The sequence below is a fragment of the Delphinapterus leucas genome, chromosome X, assembly GCF_059928025.1.
Source record: "Delphinapterus leucas isolate spDelLeu-1000000601 "Yukka" chromosome X, BTC_Dleu_Yukka2, whole genome shotgun sequence".
In the NCBI taxonomy this organism is placed as follows: Eukaryota; Metazoa; Chordata; class Mammalia; order Artiodactyla; family Monodontidae; genus Delphinapterus; species Delphinapterus leucas.
Window position 1 is genome coordinate 134,613 of NC_143150.1, and position 27,332 is coordinate 161,944.

The 27,332-nt window shown below is 39.1% G+C and overlaps 1 protein-coding gene across 2 annotated transcripts in view; it reads right to left on the minus strand.

Moving 5' to 3' along the window:
- Nucleotides 1-7,087: 7,087 nt before the first annotated feature.
- Nucleotides 7,088-27,332, minus strand: part of VAMP7 (vesicle associated membrane protein 7) — a 65,454-nt gene continuing 45,209 nt past the window's right edge. For both annotated transcript variants that reach the window (XM_089903924.1, XM_022566281.2), the window contains 3 exons: nucleotides 18,989-19,056; nucleotides 11,299-11,391; nucleotides 7,088-7,178 (listed from right to left, as the gene is read on the minus strand). In XM_089903924.1, the coding sequence (XP_089760050.1) occupies nucleotides 7,110-7,178; nucleotides 11,299-11,391; nucleotides 18,989-19,056 (230 nt within the window). In that variant the 3' untranslated portion in view covers nucleotides 7,088-7,109. The remainder of the gene's footprint in view (nucleotides 7,179-11,298; nucleotides 11,392-18,988; nucleotides 19,057-27,332) is intronic.

The window sequence follows — 27,332 nt, forward strand, 5'->3', positions numbered from 1 at the left end:
TGGATTTCAGCACCCAGCCGATGCATACACTGGCAGGTACACGTGTCAGGCTGGGGTGTTCAGTGAGGTGGCCAGGTGGCCTTCTGTGCAGGTCTTTGTCCTGCCTGCTGCAAGCAGGCTGCTGCACTCTCCTCTGAGCCTCTGAAGCTCTCTATCTGTCCAGCTAATCTCCCAGCCAGTGAAGGGGGTTCCCAGGATGAGGGCACCTTTCCCCTTTCAGAGTTCCCTCCCTGGGGCATAGGTTCTGTCCTGATTCCTTTTTTTTTTTTTTTTTTCTTTTTTGCCCTTTCGTCCTATCCAGTTATGTGGTGATCTTGCAGCTCTGGTTGTATGATATCATCTGCCAGTGTTCAGCAGGTATTCTGTGAGAATTATTCCACATGTAACTATTTTTTATACATTTGTGGGAGGAGGTGACCTCCATGTCCTTCTATTCCATCTTGATCTCCTGTCTGCTCTCAATTGCTTTGCTCCATTATCTACATCGTAGGCTTCGTCCCACACACTCTGTTCTATATATAGCCTGTCCCTTTAGGGACAGCTTTAGAGCCTTCTATCTCTTGCCTCTCTCCCTGGGTGGAATATCTAAGGCACTTCTCTGGAGCTAGGGACAGGAACCCACTTCCCTCAAAGTGATACCTGTGCTTTCTGACAGGGTGCTGAGCTGGAGTGGCAGCCTGTTTGCCTTGGCACAGAATCTGTACTCTACAATTGACCTGGGGTGAGGGAGATTGGAGCCCCAGTATTTTCATCATGCTGCACCTGAGGTGGAGCCTCTGCCCTATGAAGGGGTACTAGGTGGAGGAAGGGAGCCTTGATTCTTGGCTGCACTGACCTAGGATTGAGCCTCTGTAATGTGGAGCTGGGGACATAAGAAGGGCTGGCAGCCTGACACTCCTGGGGAGATTCCATATCTCTTGACTGGAGCTGGAAGAGGAGGGATACCTATCTTCTAGCCTCACTCCATCAAGCTTGAGTTTGGAGGGGAAGAGAGGGAGTGGGTCAGGGTTAAAGTGCCACAGAATCTCACTGTTCTTACCAAGATGTAGCAGACTTTCCTGTTTTTTTTTCATGTGCTGACTGCCCTTATGTCAATTTCCAGGACTGCAATGGTTTTTTTTTTTTCTTTATAGTTTTCACCAGCGTTGCTTGTTTTACTGGTGTGTGGGTCAAAGTTGATCTTTGTGTGCTCAGTTTATTTACTTCAAAAGCCACATGGAGCCATCAGAGAAAAAGTGGCTTTCAGAAATGTTATCGCTAATCAGAAACCCAGTGTTCATTTTCCTCAGGATTGTTGTGTAGGTTTTACCTGTAGCAAGTATTTGCAGACCATAAAGCAAATAATAAAATTAAAATTCATGCCTCTACATTGTAACCTTTAACATGTATTTATCTGTGCTTTATCCATTTATGCACAATGATGAGCAACTGAACTGCCCCTAACCCTGACCCCTACCCCTACTCCTGACAACTACCCCTGGCCCCTGATTCTGACCCTTACCCTGACCCCTATGGAGTCCTTAACCTGATCATAAACATGAACACTGGAAAATACTTGTAATTTTCTAATGGCACACATTTTTGGGATTGTAGTTATGCAGTAATATATAATTGATAAAGGTATACTTTTGATTTCTCATGTCTCACTGTATCTCCAGTCACAATTCTTTACTAGGGTTAGTTTCTAAGCAAGAATCTGAAGTACAAACCAACCTCTAGTATTTATTTTTTTTCCCATATTATAGGGCTGCAGTTAGAGGTGACCCCAAACCTATCCCCCAATATTAATCCCTATACCCCGACCCCCGATGAATTGACACATAAACTCCTTTATCCCTGGATACTCTTTGCTCTGAAATCTACTTCATCTGATATTACAATAGCCATTCCAATTTTCTTGATTGGTGTCAGCATGTATATTGTTCCATGTTTTTACTTTAACCCATTAATGTTTAAAGTGAGTTTCTTATAGGCGTTTAGAGTTGACTCTTCCTTTTTTAAAATTCATTTTGACATTTAACAATGTATTTAACTGGTATGTTTCATTTGGATAGTTTGTATTGCTGTCTTCAAGGTCAATAATCTTTTCTTCTGAAACGTCTATGCTGTCACTAATTCTATCCAGTGTATTTTTTATCTCAGAAAACCTAGCCTTCATCTCTAAAAATTCAATGGGCCTTTTCAAATTCCATATCTTTACTTACTTTTTGGAACATATGAAATATAATATTAACAACTTTTTATGTCTTTGGTAATTCTAACATCTGTATCAGTTCCACGTTTATTTTAATTGAATGGCTTTTCCCTTATTATTGGTCATATTTTCTGCTTCTTTGTGTGACTGGTCATTTTTTATTTGCTGCCCTGCCCAACACTCTTTTACCTTGTTTATATTCCCACAAATATATCCTTAAGCTTTGTTCTAGGACAGTTACTTGGAAACAGCTTCTAAGGTCTGGATTTTAAGATTTATTATCCTGGGTGAGACTGTTAAGTCTAGGCCAGTGGTTCTTTTTTCTTTTTTTTTTTTTTTGCGTTACGCGGGCCTCTCACTGTTGTGGCCTCTCCCATTGCAGAGCACAGGCTCCGGACACACAGGCTCAGCGGCCATGGCTCACAGGCCCAGCCGCTCCGTGGCATGTGGGATCTTCCCAGACCGGGGCACGAACCCGTGTCCCCTGCATCAGCGGGCGGACTCTCAACCACTGCGCCACCAGGGAAGCCCTAGGCCAGTGGTTCTTAACCAAGGTTGATTTTGTTCCCCACCCCAACTTTGCAGGAACATTTGGGACATTCTTAGTTGTCACAATTGGAGAGAGGGTGCTCCTGGCATACAGTGGGTTGAGGTCAGGGATGCTGCTAAACATCCCACAATGCACAGGACAACCTCAAAGAACATCTGGCCCCAAAGGCCAACAGTGCCAAGACTGAGAAACCCTGGTCTATGCAAGACCCTTCTGAGTACTCTACCCAATACCCTGTGACTCATGAGGTTTTCCTGTCTATCTCCTGTCTGTAGGGTTATTCCTAGCCCTGTGTGGGTGTAGGATATTCTTCCTTCTAGTCTTTGGGTGGTTCTTTCCCTGCCATTGGGTAGTTTCCTCAGATCTCTAGAGTCCTCTCTCTGCAACTGTCTCATTTTTAGTACCATGCCCTGCCCTGCAAACATCTCTGGGTATCTGTCATGTGTCAACTTAGGGAATCTTCCAGGCTCTTCCTGGGTTCCTTCTCACTCCATTGTAGCCTGGATACTCTCTCAACATAATAAGCTGGGGCAATAATTGGGTTCACCTCTTTGAAATATCACTGCCCTTCATTGCCTGGAGTCCAGTGTCTTAAAAACAGTTGTTTCAAATATTTTGTCCTTTACTGGGTTATTTCAGGTGGGAGGGTAAATACAGTCACTGTTACTCTATCTTGGCCAGAAGTGAAGTCTGTAAGGGGTATTACTGAATTTAATGTTCTCTCTCTGTGCATGAGACTTTTAAACTTTTCTTTATGCTGGTTCAAATTGGAATGCAAATAAAAAACAAGTAAATCAGGGTGTCAACCTGTGCATATGAATTTTCTTTCACAGTTATTCTTTTTGGAAGAGATGTAACAAGTCACAACATATTTTGAATTTAGACGTTTTGTTTTAGTAAACAACACACATCCAAAATAATTTTGTACAATGTACCTTGACCAAAAGAATGCTTTAACTTCCCAAATGGTCTTTCTCCATAAGATGAAGCAGTTGATCTTAAAAATGAATATAGGAAGAACTTGACTGTGCTAGACTGGCACCACTGTTCTTGCTAGAAGCTGGGAATTTCATTAAAATTCCCTTCCCTATATGCTTTTAGAATTGTTTTGCCAGTGAAATGAACTCACGTAAGACTTGGAAAGCAGAAGGAAAGTGGAGGCCAATACTCTTTCAAGGTCAGGGCAGTCAGACATGAAGACGCTAAGGTGCCTGACATACCCTAGCTTTTTCTCTATCTCCTCCACTCTGCATCCAGCTCATCCTCTTGACTACTGGCCCTGCTGACCAACTGGGGACACAATTGGGTACTTGGCATCAGGTTTACTGAGCCTGTGGCTTCTTTTCCACACAACTCTTGTCACACACCTATTTTGGCAAACAGACGTGTAGGGATTCTCAGGTTTTCCAACAAGCTCCAACCTGTTCAACAGCATTAGCACTTTAAGTGGAAATGCTTAGGACTGTTCCTCTGATCCCCTGGCACCTCCCTTCCAGACTTTATCTTCCTACTTTGTCATACACCTGTATAAGCTTGAAGACAGTATTAAACCCCTTGTTTCAGTAATACTTGTGTTGGCTCTGTTTTACTCATTGAATTCAAACTGAATCATAGGTTAACCACCACCACCACCACCACTCTACCCCATTTATTATTTTTTAAAAGATGGAGTAGTCAGAAACAGATCTGCTTCTAATGTAAAACACTGTAGGAGGGTCTAGGGCTGTTATTTCTGTTGTTATATCAATTTCATTAAGATATCCAGGGAAGCAACCCAATTTCTTCATCTATCTTGAGGCTGGGAAAGCAGAGTTAAGCAAGGAAGAATCATTATCTGATGGAAGCCATATCCATCTATTCTGAAGGAAACTTAGGGACTGTGACACTATTTGACCTTGTGGCCAAGGGTTTGAAGTAAAGAGAAATAATTAGCTTTTACCACTTCTTTCTTTGTTCATAACAACCAAATAGCCTTTTTTCCCCCTCTGTCTGGTTAGGGAATGCACACTTCAGTTGAAACCTGGATGAGGCCTGGGGAGAGTTAAATGGGCTGTTTTTGAGTTGCTCTATCATGTACAGAAACATATTCTACCATTCTTGACTTCAGTTACCTAGGTTCAAAGGCCCAAAGTGACAGATTATTGTTTCGTTGTGGCCCAGTTTTTGTACATTTCATCTTTGCCACTCTTATTTCTTTTTTTCTTTACCTAAACCTGTTTTGCTCCAACAAATTATTCTCTCTCACCCTCAAATGCCTTCCTTTGAGCCATCTATTTCAGAACCAGTCAGTTGTGTTGAACTGGATTACAATCCCTGGGGTTCTTTTCCTGTTCTGTCTCAACCATGGTCTCAGGATGATGGCTGTAGATGCTGTGTGGTCATTTCATGATCTTTCATCGTTTTTGGCATGCCTTACATACTTTTTTAACTTCTTTTGTGTCTTTTGGTTTTGAAGAAATTTTATACACCTGAGACAGTGCTATAGCTCTTTACTGTAAGGCTCCAGGTCACACTTTTAAATGTATTTTCAGCATAAGTAAAATACTTTTGTTCTGTAAACTATGGCAAAATGTCATCAGAAGAAATTAGACTGCAGGAAGAAACTCTAAAACAAGCAACTCATTGTATTACTCTTAAATTTTATTAATGCCTTCAGTTTGTGCATCATTTAAAACAAGATATGTGCTTTAAAAAGCATTCTTATACATAAATAGATCAAGGGATGGTTAAGTAATTTATCCCTAAAACATGCACATCATTTTTATTCAGGTGTGTATAAGAAAGGGAAATAAGCTTTAAGTCTTTTTCTTTGGATTAAAGACATTTGGAAATTATTATTAAGGAATGCCAAATGTTTTCATGGAACAAATGTGTTTTCCAACAGGAAATGCTGATGTAATTAAAAGGCATTAGTGTTGATAAAGAGGACTGAAAAAACATTTTCACTATACATGTTCACCAGGAAAAGAGTCCCAAGGGGTTGAAAATATGTCAAATAAACAAATCAGCATGAATTGAAAGGTATATAGATGGAAGAACAGGTGGCAGGTGCTAGATTATGTGACACATAAATATTCAAGGCACATGATTAGGCTAAAAAGGTGACTAGGTTTTACAGACCAATTTGTTCTTTCATTGGGAAAATAGTCAAATGTAATATAATTTCCATTTACTGGCATTTATTGATAAATAAATGCAATTAGATCTACAGCAGCAAATGCTGTCCTTTCAGATACACACCAAAAGTACACACTAGCTAACAGATGCCAGAGTAGCCAAAGCAGTATGATTACACTCCAGTTATTTCACACTGCAGTTACATGGATGTTAGCTAAAATGTCTTGTACTGTTTCTATGTATCATACTGTCTACTCTCAAGTTTCCCAAAAGAATTCTTCAAAACTAGGCAGATTAAAGAACTTACTAAACCACAAAGGATGCTCAAACTACTATTCAACACCAGTCAAACCCAAACCCTGGAGTTGATTGCTGACTATATTCAGTTTGGGCTTTTCCACTGTGGTTCTCTTTTTTTTCTTTGGTGAGCCAGAGGAATGTGTCTCCCCACTCCCTCCACTACCCATTCTATTATCTACACAATTGCCCTAAATACCCACCAAAGAAAAAGGAATATGTAAAAAACCACAACCTTCAACAATATTTAAACCACCGTCTTCTCAAATCAACTGCAATGGGGAAACAGAGGCTATCAAGCTCTGCGAGGTTTGTGAATGATCAGAACTTTCTTCCTAAAAGTTAATAATAGGCAGACAAGGATAATTCTGTTTGCTTCTAACAGGCTAGCAAAACGTTCCCCATCTGACTAAGATAAAATGTTTAATACTTTACCTGCTTGGGCTCCTAGAAACACCAACAATTAATTACAATTCCCCAAATAACAACAATTTTCCATGTATTTTATTTTCAAGCACTTAAAACCCTTCAAAATCAAAAGACATTAAGACGAGATGTTAGCAATACTGTCTCTTAAACTTTTGTGTGCACAAAGGTCATCCATAATTTCAGTAGACAGCTCATAAGACAGGTGGTTTCTACCTTGGTGATAGCTTTGTGCAGTTATAAACAAAAATGTATCTATAAGTAGATGACACTAGTTAACAAACCAAAGAAACAAAATGCCTTTTTAAGGCTACTGCTGCAATAAATGGTTCAGTCTGAAGTGCACTGGAATAAACTGGTTGATAGGACAAAGATAAATCTGGAGGCATAGAAGAATATTAAAAAAAGAGAAAGAAGAGGGTTGAAGAGACTGGCAGACACCATCTGTCAGTATTAAAAGGCTTGAATCACACGCATTGCTTTTAACTCTTTGTTCTCTCGTATCCTTGGTTAATGATAACTTTTTTATTTCTTCACACAGCTCGGCCATGTAAATCCACCACAGAGTGGTGACACAATAATATAGATGAATACCTGGGGAGGGGCAGAGAAGGCAATTTTATTTTCTTGAATCCATCATAGGCTCCTAAATAATATATAAAGACTGATGAACAAATATTGGTTCCATTAGAGTAGGAGTTGTGTAATAATACAATACACTAATCAAGTATTTTCAAACACAGAAGTGGAATTAAAATGATCTTTTCTGATATAACCCACATCCACTTGAATTCCACTGTTTTCTTTTCTGGTAGGGAAAGCAGTGGGGTTGTTTCTCTTCACTGGGAAGTAGGCAGAATGGAATTATATAAGCAACTCTACTGATAACATCGTTGTCATAAAGATCACAAATTAGCATGATTCCCTTAAGTATGATTTTATAATTAAGTATATTTTTAGGTTTTTGCACATGGATTAATTTTTCATTATCAGGATGATTAAAAATATTAAAAAGCATGAGTAGACTCTACATCTATAACACCTATGAGCAAAAATGTTGCCATGAACCTTTCAGTGGATTACAATGATAATTATAATTACCCAATTATAAGTAACACAGCAAAAATACTAGTCCTAATAAAGATGTACTAGCGTTTTAGGACTCAAAAACAGGATACACTGTATGATTCTGTTACGTGAAGTCCTAGAAGAGGCAAAAGTAGTCCACAGCAAAAGAAATCAGAACAATGGTAGCCACTCAGCTGGGGGTGGGGGTTGACTGAGAAAGGACATGAACCATCTTTCTGGGGATGAAAACACTCTGTATCTTGATAAAAGTATGGGTTACACAAATGTGTGAATCTGTCATTGAACTGTATGCTTAAGATATGTGCATTTTCCTTTAAGTATCTCAATTTTAAAAAGCTTTAAAAATTGAAAAAACAAAAAAGAGGTATTAGCTTTTTAATTATGGTATTATAATTTTAAATTATGATATTCTGCATGGCATATGCTTGCTCAGATTACTACATTCCAAAAATAGATTCATTGTAAAATTTAGGTTCGCATTAAATCAGTCATTTTGTTCTGATTTAAATTGCAACTTTCTAAGATCTTTAAGTGACTGATTTCATTACTCACACACTTAGAAAAAAATACATTATGAATTACATGCTCCCTACCTAAAGTCAGCAAAGTGTTTTTCCTTACTTCTCTACAAATGTTGGGGGTAGGGGTTATAGAAAATTCTGGTTATTAATAAATAGGCTAAACTACTCAACATATTCACATAAACACAGATATTCCAATTTGATAGAAAGTTGACTCTTTGCCACAGCTAAAATATAAGGATTTTTAAAGCTGAAGTACAATACGTTAGGTGACAACACCTTCTGATAAAGGGTTGGCAAGTTGGCACAGTACTCTGCATGTAATAAGTAATCAGTAAATATAATCTGAATTTAATAATAATCTACCTTTATAAATCAATCTAAATTCCTAGACCAAAGAAGGAGGAAGAAGCTAAGCTGAGAAGCCAAGAATGTGCCACCTGAGGATCCTGAACAAGGGAACAATCAAGGCACAATTTCCATTACAACATTAATAGAGCTATAGCTGCCCTTCTCTGTTAGGCAAGTCCAGCTGTCTAAGGTGGAAGACCTTCAATAGGGGTCAAGGAGAAGTGGAGCTGAGTCAGAGATATCTGCTAGGAGTTAACTTTGGGCATCTGTAAATGAAAAAAGGATGAGGAGGAAATGCTGCTTTGCCCAGACACAAACTACCCCCAAAGCAAAGCATCCCTCCCCCACTCCTTAGAGCAGCAGCGCTCGAGCTTTTGGTTCAGGACTTCTTTACACTCTTAAAAATTAGTGAGGACTCCAAAGACCTCTTGTTTAGAGGTGGGTTATAACTATCAACACTTAACCATATTAGAAATAAAATTTTAAAAATATACCCATTACGTATAAACATAACTAACTACATTTCTGTGAGGTCAGTTTTGTGTGTCAACTTGGGGAGGCTACAGTGCACTGGTATCCAATCAAACACTAATCAAGGTGTTGCTGTATTTTGTAGATGTGATTAAAGCTCATAAATCAGTTGACTTTAAGTAAGGCAGATTATCCTACATAATCTGAATAAGCCTGATCCAAGCAGTTAAAAGGCCTTAAGAGTGGAGCCAAGGTTTCCTTGAAGAAGATATTCTGCCTGTATATACAGGTTTGCTCCTGCCCCTCAGGTCCAGCCAGCCCTTCCTGACAGCCTGCTCTGTGGATTTTGGACTTGCCTAGCCAGCTCTTGCCATTGCAGAAACTAATTCCCTATGATATATCTCTGAATATATATCCAGACAAATTCAAGGAGAGAGTATATTTGTTAACAAGTACAACTTCTATGAAAAAATAATGTTAAAATAAGAATAATAAAAGTTCTTAGAAATTTAAAGCATGGCTTTAAAAAATAAACATTTAAAAATTAATTTTTAAAAAGAAGAACTGGATAGCAGAATGAACAGAGCTGGAAGAGTGAGCTGAATGATTCACCCAGAATGTGTTGCAAAAAGGAGTTTAAACATATTAAAAAGGTTACCAGACATGCAGGATAGTTCAAAGAGGTCCAATATCTTTTTATATTGGGGTTCCAAAAGGAGGACAGCATACAGACTACATTTTTTTTTGTTTATATTGATGTGGACCATTTTTAAAGTCTTTATTGAATTTGTTACAATGTTGCTTCCATTTTGTGTTTTGGATTTTTTGGCCACGAGGCATGTGGGATCTTAGCTCCCCAACCAGGGATTGAACCTGCACCAGCTGCATTGGAAGGCAAAGTCTTAACCACTAGACCACCAGGGAAGTCCCTAGACTACTTTATATTTATAGACAAGGGTAAGTAAGTAAGTATTAGGAAACTGAACTCACCATGCATTAAAAGAATACTAAAGGCTTCCCTGGTGGCGCAGTGGTTGAGAGTCCGCCTGCCGATGCAGGGGACACGGGTTTGTGCCCCGGTCCGGGAAGATCCCACATGCCGCGGAGCGGCTGGGCCCATGGGCCATGGCCGCTGAGCCTGCGCGTCTGGAGCCTGTGCTCCGCAACGGGAGAGGCCACAACAGTGAGAGGCCCGCATACCACAAAAAAAAAAAAAAAAAAAAGGAATACTACATAATGACCTCTTAGTACTTATCCCAGAAATGAAAGAATAGTTAATTATTAGTGCTTTCATTAATGTCATTCAATATATTATTAAATGTTGTTATATTATCAATTCATTGGGTAGAGAAATACCATTTCTTAAAATGAAATGCCTATTCCTGATAAAAAAACTTTTAGCACTCTAGAAATAAAATGTTCTTTAACTTCACAATAAAAGTAACAAGAATTCATATTAAATATCACTCATAAATATTAGAAGCATTCCAATTAAAACCAGGAATTAAATAAAGATTCCTACTGATACCACAATTATTCAGCACTGCTTGTAAATGAAATGTGTGTGTGTGTGTGTATAAATAAATGATGAGGTTAAGATTATTAATAGACAGTATCATAATTTATCTATAGCAGGAGTCAACAAACTACAGCCATTGCCTGTGAGCTAAGAATGGTTTTTATATTTTTCAACAGTTGTTTAAAAAAATAATATGTGACAGAGACTGTATGTGAACTGCAAGGCCTAAAATATTTGCTATTTGGACCTCACAGAAAGTTTGCTGACTCCTGATCTACAGCACACAGAAGAATCAACTGACAAACTATTACAACTACTAAAAATTACGCAAGGTTGCCAGAAACAAAACAGATGAATTAGAAAAGAGAAAACAGAAACAAAGGAATAGAAAACAGAATTAACTAGAAAACAGAAATATAATTAGAAAATATTCACTCAATTAGAAAATGTAAGTTTAAAAGAGTCCCATTTCAGCAGTGAGAAAACCATTAAATAATCAGGAATATCTGGAATGCCTTAAACGACGACTTACATATAAGAATTCTCAGTAGGGAAACAGGGTTTAAGTAGGGACGCTATGACACAGTAACTTCATAGGAAAGCTAATCCCTGGTCATGTGTTTCACCATTAAAATTTATACGTAGCTCATTTCAGAGTGCTAATCAATTTTTTTCAGAGTGCTAATCACTGAGAAAGAATTCCAGCACCTAATTTCTTAGAGATTGAAAAATAAAACCATATATTAAAAGGACAAAAACTTACGACTGATATGATGATGATGATGATAGTGAGCTTGAGATTCTTCATACACATGGCTCGGGCAAGATTTCTGCTGGTTGTTTTGAAGGTGACAGACTAGAAAAAAAAAAGCATGAATTGTTTGATCCCTGGCATTGACTACATGATTGATTTGCAATAATACCTGCAAAACTTTTACTTTCATTAAATTCTGTTTCAATGGTTTTTACCCCTTCCCTCTCCACAGGTAGAGACTGGCCATTCATAATCACTAGTTCCACAAAGCAGGACTCTGCCACATATATGGTAAGCAGTATGAGCCCACTGGAAAGGATTCCCTCCTTTTTCTTCTCCACCACAGCAATGCATGTGATGTTGAGCACTAGAAGTAGTTCTTCGTGATAGCAGAAAAGCCTTTTCATCTTCATGCTTCCAATAAGAAAGCATGAGCTAGTTGGCTGCAAACACATTTGCCTATTCTGCCCAGTATAATCCTGGCATTGTGAACCATAAGAACCTGTTCAATTTCCATAGGAAGATATGTATTTACTCGTATGAGGGCCCAAACCCAAAGAACTTCACTCCTTCAGTTATCCATTTTCTGTTGCAGCATCAATTTCTCAATATCTACTGAACGATTCCCACCAGGACACAAGCAGTTTAAAACAAACAAACAAACAAAAATCCCTAAGAGCCCAGCAATTCCACTCCTAGGTATATACCCAACAGAGATATATGTATAAGTTCATCTAAAGACATATACAAAAATGTTTCTAACTGCACTATTTGTCTAATCTCAAGGCTGGAAACAACTCAAATGCCTACTAAGTGTACTGTATCATAAAGAATTTAACCTTGCCCAAACAGGGATCTGACCTTTGCTCTCAGCTCCTGGGAGGTAACCTTTTCTTTTCTGGGGGCCATGGGCTAGCCAAATAGTAACAATGTGATTTAGTGCAGGGACTACTCACTCTAGAAAGCCCAACTATATGATTTAGGATAGGGGCTCTGGGTCTCTAGAGGAGCTAGAGACTGGAGACTCAGATTAAGCAAGTAGGCAATCAGTCAATCATGCTTACGTAATGAAACCACAATAAAAACTGAAAAATGAAATAACAAGGTCCTACTGTATAGCACAGGGAACTATGTTCAGTATCCTATAATAAGCCATAAGGGAAAAGAATGTGAAAAAGAATACATACATACATATATATATATATATATATATATATGTATGTATAACTGAATCACTTTACTGTACACCAGAAACTAATGCAACATTGTAAATCAACTATACTTCAATAAAAACAACAACAAAACTGAACAATGAAGCTTGGGCAAGCTTCCTTGTTGTACAATGCTCTGTGTATTTTGTGAAATAAAATTCATATTTTATGGCAAGACAAAAATTTAAACATAAAAATTTTTCTCTGCCCTTTGGCCTCCTCTCTCCCCACAATGTGCACTGTGTATCTGCATTATGCATTGACCAAACCTTCCCCATCAGCAAAAACTCCTGCTCAACCATAAAGACCAACATTCTCCCAGCACCAACAAGACAACTTAAAGATAACATTCCTTCTTGATCTTGTAAGGGGTCACAGTGACACTTAGATCTGGATTGTGTAAGTGTCAATAATATGTCATTTAATGTCCAGTCCTCTGTCTCAAAAGCCTTATAGAACTGTGACTTGACTCCTAACAGGCGGAACAGTTCTCTGAGCTTTCTGAGATTCTCTTCCCTGGTTATAATTCTCAAATTTGGCTCAAATAAAATTTTCCATTTCTTTCTTAGATGGACTGATTAATTCGTTGTTGACAATGTCATCACACATCTGTGCTGGGAGAGTAATGAGCCCATGGGGAGAGAACAACAGAAACTGTGGGTTTGTTACCTCTCCAACTCCACCCAATGTGCTGCTTCTTTTGGCTGAGCTTAATCTGTAACCTTTGCCTGTAAAAAACCATAACTATAATAGCTTTCATAGAGTTCTGTGAGTCCTTCTAGTGAGTTATCAAACCTTAGAATGGTTTGGGGAATGAACAAACTTGCAGCTGGTGTCAGAATTGAGGGAGGCTTGGGGACTGTGCCCTCTAAATTGTACATAGTTGGTGAACTTCTCAGTTGCCCAAACTCTTTTCAATTACTCACAAACTAAGTCACAATAAAGACTCCAAGAAGGAGGAAGATAATATGAATAAGAAAAAGTAGTGAGCAATGAAACTAATAAACCTAAATACAGTTATGTGATTCAACAGGTTGGGGTGAAGATTTCTCCACAATCCTCAGGTCAGTATTTGAACACTGATATATCACCTGTTTAAAACCAGTTCAACTATAAAGAACAATTGTTACACCTTACCAAAGCTTCCCTTGGGGATGGGTGGGGGTGGATGTAAGTACAAAAGAACAAAAAGATATAAAAACTCCTGTGAGAATGACAAGGGCAAGCTGACCAGCCTGATGGCCTCTCCACTTCATGTAGATGGTTTCACTAGCAGCTGATGATGCACTAAAAATGGGCAAAGGACTTGAATAATTTCTCCCAAGAAGATATACAAATTGTCAATAAGCACACGGAAAGATGATCAACATCATTAGTCCTTAGGGAAATGAAAATCAAAACCACAATGACATACCACTTCATACCCACCAGGATGGCTATAAGAAAAATATGGAAAATAACAAGTGCTGGTGAAGATGTGGAAAAACTGGTATACTTGCACATGTTGGGAATGTAAAATGGTGTGGCAGTTATGAAAAAATGTTTGGTAGTCCCTCAAAAAGCTAAACATAGGATTACCATATGACCCAGTAATTCCACTCCTAGGTAAATACCCAAAGGAACTAAAAGCAGGGACTTGAATGGATACTTGTATGCCAATGTTCATAGCAGAATTATTCACAAGCGCCCAAAGATGGAAATAACTCAGCGGTCCATCAACAGATGAATGGATAAATAAAATGTGGTATATCCCTATAATGGAATATTATTCAGCCATAAAAAGAAATGAAGTCCTGACACATGCTACAACATGGATGAAACTTGAAAATATGATGCAAAGTGAAATAAGCCAGACACAAAAGGACGAATTATTGTAGGATTCCAATGACAGATCTCCAGAATAGGCAAATTCATAGAGACAAAAAGTAGATAAGAGGTTACCAGGGGCTGGGGGGAGTGGGAATGGGAACTTATTGGTTAACAGTTACAGAATTTGTTTGGCATAATGACAAAGTTTTGGACATAGATAGTGATGATGGCTGCACAACACTGTGAATGTAATTAATGTCACTGAATTATACACTAAAATGGTTAAAATGGCAAATTTATTATATGTATATATTTCACCACAATTAAAAATTATAATGTAATATGCCAAAACCCATTGAACTGTACCTTTAAATGGGTCAACTGTATGGTCTGTGATTTATTGATCAATAAATAAATAATTAAATAAGGTTGTTAGAAAAACCAAGAGGTGATAAAATGAAACAATTTTTTAAACATTTGAATAAACAAAATAAAAAAGAGGAACAAAGAGGACAGAGCAAATAAAAACCAAAGAGCAACATAGCTTACTTAAACTCAACTCTATCAATATTTATATTACATGTAAGTGGAATAAACATTTCAATTATAAATATACTTTATATATTAAGCAATGTAGAGGAAAGCATGCAAATGTTAAGGAGACACACGAAAGACATAAAAAAGATCAAAATCAAACTTGTAGACATGAAAAATACACAAAATGGGAGTAACAGATTACAAACTGCAGCATAAAAAGATAAGTAAACTTGAAGACACTGTAATAGAAACTATCCTAAATGAAACACAGAAAGAAAAAAGACTGAAAAAAACGAACAGAGCATCAGTGAGTTGTGGGACAACTTCAAGTGCTTTAATGTACACATAACTGGAGTCCTGGAAGGAAAGAAGGACAGAAAAATATTTGAAGAAATAACAGCTGTTTTCATAATTTGATAAAAACTACAAACCCACAGCTCAACAAACCCAGAGCTGAAGAAACATAAAGAAAACTACACCAAAGTATATTATAATCAAATTTCTTAAAACCAATGATAGAAAAATCTTATAAGCACCCAGAGGAAAAAAAGACAAATTATATATGTAAAAACAACAGTGGAATTTTTGTCAGAAACAATATAAAAAACAGTGATGAAACATCTTTCAAATATTGAAAGAAAAAAATAATATAGAATTCTATTCTGTGAAAATATCTTTAAGAAAAGGAAGTGAAATAAAGACTTTTCTGATATACAAGTACTGAAAGAATTCATTACTAGCAGACCTACACTACAAGAAATTTTAAAAGACATCCTACAGGCAGAAAGAAAATGTCACCAGATGGAAATCTGGATCCACACAAAAGAATGAAGAGTTACGAGAAATATTAACTATATGGATAAATAGAAAAGATGTTTTTCTTCTTATTTAAATCTCTTTTGAAGGTTATATGTGTGTATAAAAGTATGACAAAAATAGCACCAAGGCCAGGTAAAAATTGGAGGTATACTATTATAAGGTTCTCATACTATTTGTGAAGTGGGTTAATACCACTTGGAGGTAGACTATGATAAGTTAAAGCCTTATACTGTAAACCTTAAAGCAATCACAAAATAACAAAACAGAATAAAAATGGAATTTAAGACGTACTCATTAATGGAACAGAAGGCAGAAAAAGAGAGTGAAGGGAACAAAGAACAGATGGTTAAAAAAAAAAAAAAGGAAACAAATAGTAAAATGGTAGATTTAAAACCTTCCCACAAAGAAAACTCCAGGCTGAGACTGCTTCACTGGTGAATCCTTCCAAAGAGCAAAGGAGCAATATCGATACTACCTAAACTCTTTTGGAGGATAGAGAGAGAGAGGTAACACTTCCCAACCTGTTTGATGGGGCCAGTATATCCCTGATACCAAAGCCCACAAAGAAAAATAAATTATAGACTAACATCCCTCAAGAACACAGATACAAAATTTCTGAATAAATCAATAGCAAATCCAATAAGGTATTAGATAAAAAGGATACTGTATCATGATCTTGCAGGAATGCAAGGTTAGTTTAACATTCAGAAATAAATATTAGTTTAGTAAGTTAGGTTCAGTCATATTAACTGATTAAAGGAGAAAAACCATATAATCTTCTCAATATATAGAGAAAAAATATTTGATAAAATTCATGAATAAAACTCTGAAATGAGGAATTGAAGGAACGTCTTTCACCTGATAAAGGGTACCTATTAAAAAATCTACAGCTAACAACATAATTGTGAAAATACTGAATTTTTCCCCATAAGATGTGCTTCATTCAAGAATGTCCAGTCACAACTTGTCTTCACTATTGTGTAGAAGGTTCTAGCCAGTGCAATAATACAAGGAAAAGAAATAAAATGTAAGCACCTACAAATAAGCTCATAGAACTAATAAGTGAATTTTGGAAAGTTGAAGGATACAAACCAGGTCAATGTACAAAAATTAATTTCATTTCTATATAATTAGCAATAAATATTGGAAAACAAAATTTAAAATAGAATGCAAAAGCATGAAATTCTCAAAGGTATATTTCACAAAATATGTGCAAGACTTGTACACCAAAAACTAAAAAGCACTGGTGAGAAAAATTAAAGAAATCCTATGCAAAAGCAGACATATGCCAAGTTTATGGATAGGAAGACTCAATGCTGTCAAGATTACCAATTCTCCTTAAGTTGACCTATCAGTTAAATGCAATCACAATCAAAGATACAAATTTTTTTTAAGGATGGAAAATAACAAGCTTATTCTGAAACACAAACGGAAATGCAAAGGACCTAAAATGGTGAAGACAGTCCTGGTGAAGAACAGAGTGAAGGACTTAGGGAATTCTATAAAGCTACAGTTAGCAATACAGTGTGGTACTGGCATAAAGATAGACAAAGAGAACAATGTAACAAAATAGAGAATCCAGAATTAAAGCCCCACAGAGGAGGATGGATAAATAGTGGTAGGTAGACTTATACAATGGAATATGTAGTACAAAACAATAAAAAATAATAAATTATTACTACATTCAACAACATGGATGAATCTCATAGGCATACTGGTGAGTGAAAGGGGACAGATGCAAATATATAACATACGTTTCCATTTTTCTATACATTTTAAGAACGGGAAAAACATTATCTAGGGTGATATAAGTCAGAAAAGTTACTTCTGTTGGGGATTATTAACTGGAAGGGGCTTGAGGCTGCCTTCTGAGGTGCTGATAGTGTTTTATATCTTGACCTAGGTGGTGGTTACATGGGTATAAACATATGTAAAAAAATAACTGAGCTGCACACTTATTAAAAGTAGTACATTTGCTGCACTTTATTGTATTCGTTATTCCTCCATAAAAAGAGGCAGCAGTTAATGAGTACCTTTTGTTAATCTGGGTGACGTAGTCAACAAAATTAAGAAAGCTTTTTTTGGAAAGTGCAGACTATACTGGTACTGGTCAAACACAGGCCACTCCAGCTAAATAAGGTCATCTTCAGGGACTGAGGATACCTAAGAGATAGACTGGAAGTACAAAAAAACTTGTCATCAGATTTACAATCAGACACCTGTCTCTCTTTGTCCCCAAGCAACGGGTTACAAAGTGAGCCATTATAGAACCCTGGTGTCTTAACTTCCTGTATGGTGCCACCCTTCCTCTAATTTCCATGTACTTTGGTGAAAAAACTATTATCCTCCTAAGACCTACCGTTAATAGATGTCTCTGTAAAACTAACAATAACAATAAACCTTTAAATAGCTCTTACTATGTATCAGACACTGTGTTAGGGATTTTGCATGCATTGTGTGCTTTAACCCTCAAAACACTATGAAAAAGATTCATCTTCATTTTCCAGATGATGACGACTGAGGCATAGAGAGTTTAAGTAACTTGCCTAAGGTCACACAACTAGTGAGTGACAGAGCTGGGATTCAATCCCAGGCAACCAGACTCTAGAGCTTGTGCTCTTAACCACTACAATCTACCTGTCAGTAAGAATGAACAAGATCACTCACTGATATCTGTTTCAAGGGGTAAATTTCTACTCTTCATGTAAATTTGTAATTGTATAGACCCAAACTGTAACTGATCTCTGCCCTCCTTCTATTCACTGTATATGTATCATCTTCCCTGAAAACTCTCATCCACCAACCAGATGGAAAATGCAGAGACACACATAATTGTAGCATAAGTAGGTTACAGGGACACATCCTTCCCTATCAATCTCTGCCTCTTGCTTAATACAAAAAAAGCTCAAGCTGTCACGGTAAGCAAGAAAGTGACTGAACTGTCTGATTTTTAGGATCCACAATGGGTCACAACTGGCCCGCACTTTTGTTTTGTGTTTTACGAATATACAGAGAACAGACTGGTATATGTAGCTAAGGTGCTAAATTATGTAGGCATCAATCCAAAGCTTTAAAAAATTGTTTCTTTATATTGAGTATGTTTTCCAAATGAAAGCTTCCTTAATGGCTATTAATGGGTTGTGGCTTTTTTCTATGCCTCATTGATATCCTCATGATCACAACGTAGCCACATAATGGGGGTTAGAATGGAAAAAAAAACCCACTAAAGTACTGAATTTAAGACATTTCCCTATTATATTAGCCATCAACCACGGTTTCTCTAGTTTACATCCTGGAAAAATATTACCATACCCCATACTTACCGAATCCACGAGATTTTCTGTTTTATCTATCAATAATTCCAATCTTTCGCCTCGCTGAGCTACCAGATCTGAAAATGTTGGAAAAACAAAAAATATCATGTTTATATTACAAATCTACTAATTTTGCCTTTAAGCCAAATCTGATTTTAATTATTGTTGGTATTCTTGACGACTCATATTTACTATGGAAGCACTTATATCTTTAAGTAATGAAAGACTTTAGTAAAGCTTATCAACTAAAGTAGGTGTTGTCAGTTTTTTTGTAAAGGGCCAGACACTAAATATTTTAGGCTTTGTGGGCCAAATGGTCTCAATTGCAATTACTGAACTCTGTCAGCCATAAACAATACATAAACGAATGGGCATGACTGTGTTCCAATGAAACTTTATTTAGAAAAAGAGGCCAGATTTGATCCAAGGGCTGTAGTTTGCAAACACCTGAATTAAGGGTATGATCTGAGAGTAAAAACCAAAAAAGAACCTTCAAAATAAATGAGAGTTGGACATTTCCAGAATTGCAGTGTGAGGAGCTCCACAGAGCCTCTCTCCAATAAAACCACCATAACTGGTAAAAATTATAAAAACAAACAAAAACAAGTTAAAGTCTCTGAAAACTGTGAATGTTCTAAGGGCATACAGCAAATGAAGAAACATTTACACAAGAAAATCAATGAATTCTTAGTAAGAAAAGTGAGAGTCTATGGTATTTGAGACATGATCTACTCCATGCTTCAGTTCAGTGAGATGGAAGCTCTACTCCTGGCAAATAAAGCCTGGGAGTGCTCTTTCCCCTCAGGTCCCATTCAAAGGCTATGCTTTGCCCCCAGGAGGAGCAACTCATCAGCATTTCTCCTCCTACCTCACCCCATCCCCAGGTCCATAAGGCAGAAGCTCTATTCTAGCATGGCATGACTGGTAGGTGTGAGGCTTCCTCCATCTACCTAGTCCCCATGCACAGGGCAGAAGCTCTACCGCAGGTGGAGGCCAAGAATAGTGGGCTCTGAGTGCCCCTGCCCTGACGTAACTCATAGAGTAGAGGTTCCATACTGGGAGAGGCAAGCCAAGAAAGCCAGGGTTACCCAGCACTCCACTGGTAGGGCAAGGGTGTCACTCCAAGAGAAGCAGTCCACTGTCCCTATGCATAGCTCCAGAACAGTGGTTCATAGATTGTTCCCAGGGGGAAAGGCAGGACTTAAGAACAGAGAGCTTTCCTAAGAGAACAGACTTTATTTGGAACAGAGTATGGAGAAGTTCAAGCCTAAGGGTGCTGTCAAAAACAATGGAGATTTGAGAGATGAGCAGTTACAGGAAGCTGGGAGCTTCATGAGAATAACAAGCTAAACCATGTGACAGCTAGAAGTTTAACAGAGAGTACCTGGGGGAAGAGTCAGCTAAGAAGAACCCTCCTGAGGTCCGAACAAATACCTAAGACTGGCCTCAAACACAAGGGAACCCAAATCTAATTAGATCACTGGGGGACTTTATGTATGGGAAACTGTCAGAAAAATAAAAATGGAACAATTAGTCTGCAATTAGTGGAGGCTAACAGCTGGGTGAGGTGCCACAGAGGCAGGCTTAATAGGGAGATTAGGAAAAGAAACAAGAAAGCTGTGTCATTCCAGGGTGACTGTGTGCATGCCCAAGGCTCTTCCCTCTGAGAGGTGACATTAGAGGCTGCACACTGTGGGAGAAATAGACTTCAAAGAAAAAGTGCAGCCAAGTCACTAAACAAATAAACCAGCAAACAATACACCCTAGGGGTTGGGAATCAGTACCCAGAGTTGCTACATTATTGAAAATGTCCAATTTTCAAAAAAAGTTATGATATGAAAAGAAACAGGAAAGTGTGATCCATACACAGGAGAAAGAGCAGAAATTAGAAACTTGCTTGGGGGAGGGGGAGCTCAGCTGCTTCACTCAACAATGAAATGAAATTAGAAATCAATAACAAGGAAAACTTATGGGATTAAGTAAAAGCAGTGAATAGAAGGAAATTTATAGCAGCAAACACCTACATTACAGAGAAGAAAAATGTTATAGACTGAATTGAGTCCCCACAAATTCATATATTGAAGCCCTAGCCCCTAATGTGATAGTACTTGGAGATGGGGCCTTTGGGAGATCATTAGATTTAGATGAGGCCATGAAGGCTTATGATGGGATTAGTGGCCTTATAAGAAGAAACACCAGAGAGCTTGCTCCCTGTCTTACTTCCAGCCATGTGAGGACACAGTGATAAGGCACCATCTGCAAGCTGGGAAGAGAGTTCCCATCAGAGCCCAACCATACGGGCACCCTGACCTTAGAATTCCAGCCTCCAGAACCGTGAGAATATCAATTTCTGTTGTTTAAGCCACCCAGTCTATAGTAATTTTTTATAGTACTCTAAGTTGACTAAGACAAAAGATCCCAAATTAATAACCTATTGTTCTATCTTAAGGAACTGGAAAAAGAAGAGCAAACTAAATCCAAAGCTAACAGAGGGAAGTAGATAATAAACATTAGAGCAGAAAAAATATATAGATCATAAAAGAAAAATAGAGAAAATCAATGAAACCAAAAGTAGGTTTGAAAAGATCAACAAAATTGACAAATATTTGCATAAACAGACCAAAAAAAGAGAGAATACTCAAATTACTAAAATAATAACTATAAAATTCATAGAAATGAAAGGGATCCTAAGAGAACTATGAACAAGAGTATGTCAACATATTAGATAAATGAAATGGATAAATTCCTAGAAAGACACAAACCACCAAAACAGACTCAAGAAGAAACAGAATATCTGAATAGAGCTACAACAAATAAAGAGATTGAATCAGTAATTTTTAAACTTTGCAGAAAGGAAAGCACAAGCACAGATGGCTTCAAGGGTGAATTCTACCAAACATTTCAAGAAGAATTAATACCAATTTTTTACAAATTCTTTTAAAAATAGAAGAGAAAGGAATACTTGCAACTCATCCTATAAGGTCAGTATTACTCTGGTATCAAAACCAGATAAAGGTATCACAAGAAAATAATAGATCAATATCTCTTATGAATAAAGACATAAGAAGTCCTCAGTAAAGTACTGGCAAAATGAATCCAGCAATATATAAAAAGGATTATACACCATGATGAAGTGGCATTTGTTTCAGAAATGCAAGGTTGATTTAGTATTCAAAAGTCAATTATTGTAATGTTTTAATAAAATAAAGGACAAAAACCAATATGATCATTTCAATAGAAACAAAAAAGGACTTGACAAAAACCAACACCTTTACATGATAACTCAACAAACAAGAAATAGAAGGGAACTTCCTGAACCTGACAAATGGCACCTATGAAAGAACCACAGCTAACATCATACGTAACTGTGAAAGTCTTCCTAAGATCAGGAATAAGACAAGGATGTCCACTCTTGCTACTTTCATTCAACACTGTACCGGAGGTTCTAGCCAGGGCAATTAGGCAGGAGAAAGAAATGAAAGTTATCCAGATTGGAAAGGAGGAATTAAAACTCTACTTTCAGATGGTATGATCCTATATACATAAAATCATAAGGAACTATTAAATGAGTTCAACAAGATTGTACAAGATCAAAATACAAAAACCAACTGTATTTCTATACATGAGCAATGAAAAATCCAAGAAAAAAAGAGAAAAGTTCAATTTACAATAGCATAAAAAAATGGGAACAAGGCAAGCAAGATGTTGGAAGAGAGATACTATTAAAAAGAAATTATTCTGGCACTTGTCAAAAATGGTAAGAAAGACTTTATTCAAGACTATTGCAATAGGGGTCAAGATTATTGGAATAGGGGAGAGAGACTGAGCTCAACTCTGAATATAACAAGGACAAGTGATGTCAGCATCATAGTGGCATAAGATATTCCTTTTTGTCCCCCCTTTTAAACAACTAGTTAGGCATCCATCCATGAACAAAAGTCCCTCTGTTAGAGTTCTGGGATCCAGATATGCCAAGGGACCTGGGAGGAGTCTCATCCACCTGTGCATCAGTAATAGGCAGAAAGACCATTGTATGAGCTGTGGAATCAGCAGGACCGGTGAACCTGCCCCAATCCCTCTTGGCCATGGTTGGGCTGGGGAAAACCTGAAGAGTACAGACTTGAGCAGGCACCCAAGGACAAAACAGAATTTGTATAACTCCAGCCTTGCTGAGGGGAGATTCCAGCATGCTACTGGAGCAAAACAAAACAAAACAAATTTGAGGCTGGGACCTCCATGACTGGGGGAAGGGGGAAGGGAAGAAATCAGGAAAGAAGCAGGTAAGAATATCAATATTAAAGGGATATAGTTCCTGATGACTGTATTCAAGACTTCAGTGGAAAGTCCATCCGTGAGCTTCTGGGAAACCCTCACCCGATGATCCCCTCACCAGTCCCACAGTCACCCCCAATGCCCAGAGTGCAAGACTCACACCTCCCCCCACTCTCCGGCCAGCTCCTTATATGTGCTCCTGAGTTCAGTGGCAAGAGCAAGCTCCAATAAAAGAAGTGCTCTCAAAACATCTGACCAGGGTCTATGTGAAAGGGAGAAACCAAAAACTTGAACTGTAGTGCTACCTTCTGAAAAACAAAAGAGAGGTTTCTAGCAGACATCCTGGTGAGCTGTAAGACCAGACAAGACATAAAAGAATAATTATGCCACAAGAGGGAGCAAGAAGCATGGAGCAGGTATATCCACACAAGGTCAGAGAAAACCCCCGATATAACAGGACATATGAACAATATTTCCCACCTGAAGGCAATTCGCAAAGTTTTGAGGAAGTGTCTGCTACTTCATGTGTGAAAGCAGTGACACAAAAACTCCAAGGAACATGAAGAATCAAGGAAACATGATATCACCAAAAGGTAATAATCAGGGCTTCCCTGGTGGCGCAGTGGTTGAGAGTCCGCCTGCCGATGCAGGGGATGCGGGTTCGTGCCCCGGTCCGGGAAGATCCCACATGCCACGAAGCGGCTGGGCCCGTGAGCCATGGCCGCTGAGCCTGCACGTCCGGAGCCTGTGCTCCGCAACGGGAGAGGCCACAACAGTGAGAGGCCCGCGTACCGCAAAAAAAAAAAAAGGGTAATAATCACCAATAACCAAAGACATGAAATTTTAGGATCTAGCTGATAAAGAATTCAAAATAGCAGTTTTTTGTTTATTTATTTATTTATTTTTAGCTGTGTTGGGTCTTCGTTTCTGTGTGTGGGCTTTCTCTAGTTGCGGCGAGCGGGGGCCACTCCTCATCGCGGTGCACGGGCCTCTCACTGTCACGGAGCACAAGCTCCAGACGCGCAGGCTCAGTAGTTGTGGCTCACGGGCCTAGTTGCTCCGCGGCATGTGGGATCTTCCCAGACCAGGGCTCGAACCCGTGTCCCCTGCATTGGCAGGAAGATTCTCAACCACTGCTGCCACCAGGGAAGCCCAAAATAGCAGTTTTGAGGAAACCAAAAGAGCAGCAAGAAAACACAGAAAGACAATTCAACAATATCAGGAAAACAGTACATGAACAAAATCTGAAATTTAATAAAGAGATATAAATCATGGAAAATAACCAAACAGAAATTCTGGAGCTGAAGAATTCAATGAGTAAAATGAAAAATGCAATAGAGAGCATCTATCTCAGAGTAGACTGAGTGGAAGATAGATTAAATGAGCTAAAGGATAGGAAATTTGAAATCAGAGGATAACAAAGAAAAAATAATGAAAAAGAGTGATTTAGAAAGCCTATGTGATCTATAGGACTCCATCAAACATACAAATATTATAATAACTGGGGTTCCAGAGGAAAAGAGAGGGATAAAAGGCAGAAAAGTTATTAAAGATATAATAGCTGAGAACTTCCCAAACTCAAGGAAAGACTAGGACATCCAAATTCATGACGCTAATCACCCTATTATCTCAATGCAAAAAGACCTTCTTAAGATAAATTACAATGAACCTGTCAAAAATCAAAGAGAAATTCCTAAAAGCAGCCAGAGGAAAAAGATTGTGACCTACAAAAGAACCCCCATTAGGTTATCAGCAGTTTTCTCAGCAGAAACCCTATGTGCCAGGAGAGAGTGGAATGACATATTCAAAATGTTGAAAGAAAAAAACTGTCAGCCAAGAATACTCTATATGGAAAAGTTATCCTTCAGATATGAAGGAGAAATAAAGATGTTCCCAGACAAACATAAGCTGAGGGATTTCATCACCACCAGACCTGCAATGCAAGAAATGCTGAACGGAAAAGACTCTAATTAGTGAAATGAAAACATATGAAAGTATATAATACACTGGTAAAGGTAAGTATGCAGATTTAGAACACTCCAGTTCTGTAATAGGATGGTGTGTTAAACACAACTACAGTATAAAGGTTAAAGCAAAAGAGTATTAAAAATAACTACAGCTACTGGAGAGGAGTCAAGATGGTGGAATAGGAGGACATGGAATTTGTCACTCCTCACAAGTACATCAAGAATACATCTATAATACAATACATCTCTCATAGAGCACCTGCTGAACATTAGCAGAGGACTTCAGACAACCTAAAAGGACAAGAAAAATCCCCTCACAACCAGGTAGGATGAAAGAAAGAAGAAAAAAGAAAAGAGGAATCAAAACAGGGACCAGCAATCTGGTGGGAAGCTGAAGGTGAGGAGAGGTCCCCACACTCAGAAAAACTCCCTCACAGTGGGGAAATCAGCTGGGACAGAAACGGATCTTTGGGGGATCAAAGGAGAATGCAGTGGACACTCTGTGGAAGGCAGGACAAAGACTGCATGCATGGTCTACACTGCAGCTCTGCACATTCTGGCCTGAGTCGTGAGTTGCCTGTTGCAGAGGGGGGCTGGGTGCTGGAAAGTGGAGTCTGGAGTGCAGACCCAGGGAGGGAGCAGCTGTTGGCTGTGAAAAGACAGTCTGAAGGGACAGGAGTAAGGAGCTCCACAACTGAGAAAGTCTGTGGAAAAAATCCAGGATACCATAGAATCAAGGTGTCATTGTTCAGTGGTGCGTGAGGGGTGGAGCCGCCATTACAACCCCTTTCCCCACCCGCCGGCTTCTTCAGCCTCTGCAGGCACTGAGAGGGGCTCCCATCAGAGCAGGCCCACTTGCCTCTCGAGCTGGGGTCTCTGCCCATGGGCTCTGGGGGACTGAGCGCTGCACACCCCAAAACCTCCTTGGGAATCAGCTCTGGGCACCCCTGCCTGGTACAAAAGTCTGTCGATGCTGGTGGGGGCTGAGAACTGAAGTGTGGGGTTGGAAGAATGGGTCTGGGGAGAGGAGTGCTGTTGGCTGTGTGGATATAGCAGAGGGGACAGGAGTGAGGGGATGCGCGGCTGGGAATGCCCCTAGAGGAAGTGTGGTCTGCCTGGAAAATGAGGCACCATTGTTGAGAGACACGTGGGGGGCAGGGCCACCACCGCCCCCACATTCCAGCTCCTGCCTCCGCGGGCACTGGGAGGGACTCTCACCAGAGCGAGCATGCCAGTCTGTTGCAACTGCCTGCTGGTTCTGCCACCGCAGGCAATTTGCACACAGCCCAACTGTGGCCACTGTACCCCCCCCACCCGGCCTGAGTAAGTGGGCCGCAAGCAGCCACTGCTTTCGCTCCCTCTCGCCTGGGCAAGGAACAGATGCCTGAGGGTGGTGCACACGCAGAGGTGGGGTCAAAACCAAAGCTGAGGCCCAGGGGCAGTGCGACTGAGGAAGAGGAATGGAAATCTTTCTGTGCAGCTGTGCAAGCCGTGGATTAAATCCCTGAGGTTGGCTTGCTAAATCCTGTGTCTGTGGAATACCTGAGTAGACAACGAGTGTTCCACAACTGAGACCAGTATAGCCTTTGCAGCAGTGGACTCTGGGGGCAAGGAGTCTGGCCAGGTCAGAGTCTGAGCTGGCCCCACAGTACCCACAGCAGGTCCCGAGGCCTAACTAGAGGTATTGGAAGGCCTCCTGGGGAGACAGGGATTGGCTCTGGCTCACTGTGGGGGCAAGGACACTGACAGAGGAGGCCCCAGGAAAATATTCTTATTACTATTATTCATTTTTGGTTTGTTTCATTTTGTTCAGTTGTTGGTGCTGTTGCTTTTATTATTTTATTACTTTTTACCTTTCTATTCTTTTTTTATTTAAAAATGATTTTTAACATATATATATATATATATTTTTTTTTTTTTTTTTTTGCGGTACGCAGGCCACGTTGTGGCCTCTCCCGTTGCAGAGCACAGGCTCCGGATGCGCAGGCTCAGCAGCCATGGCTCATGGGCCCAGCCACTCCACAGCGTGTGGGATCTTCCCGGACCGGGACATGAACCCATGTCCCCTGCATCGGCAGGCAGACTCTCAACCACTGCGCCACCAGGGAAGCCCC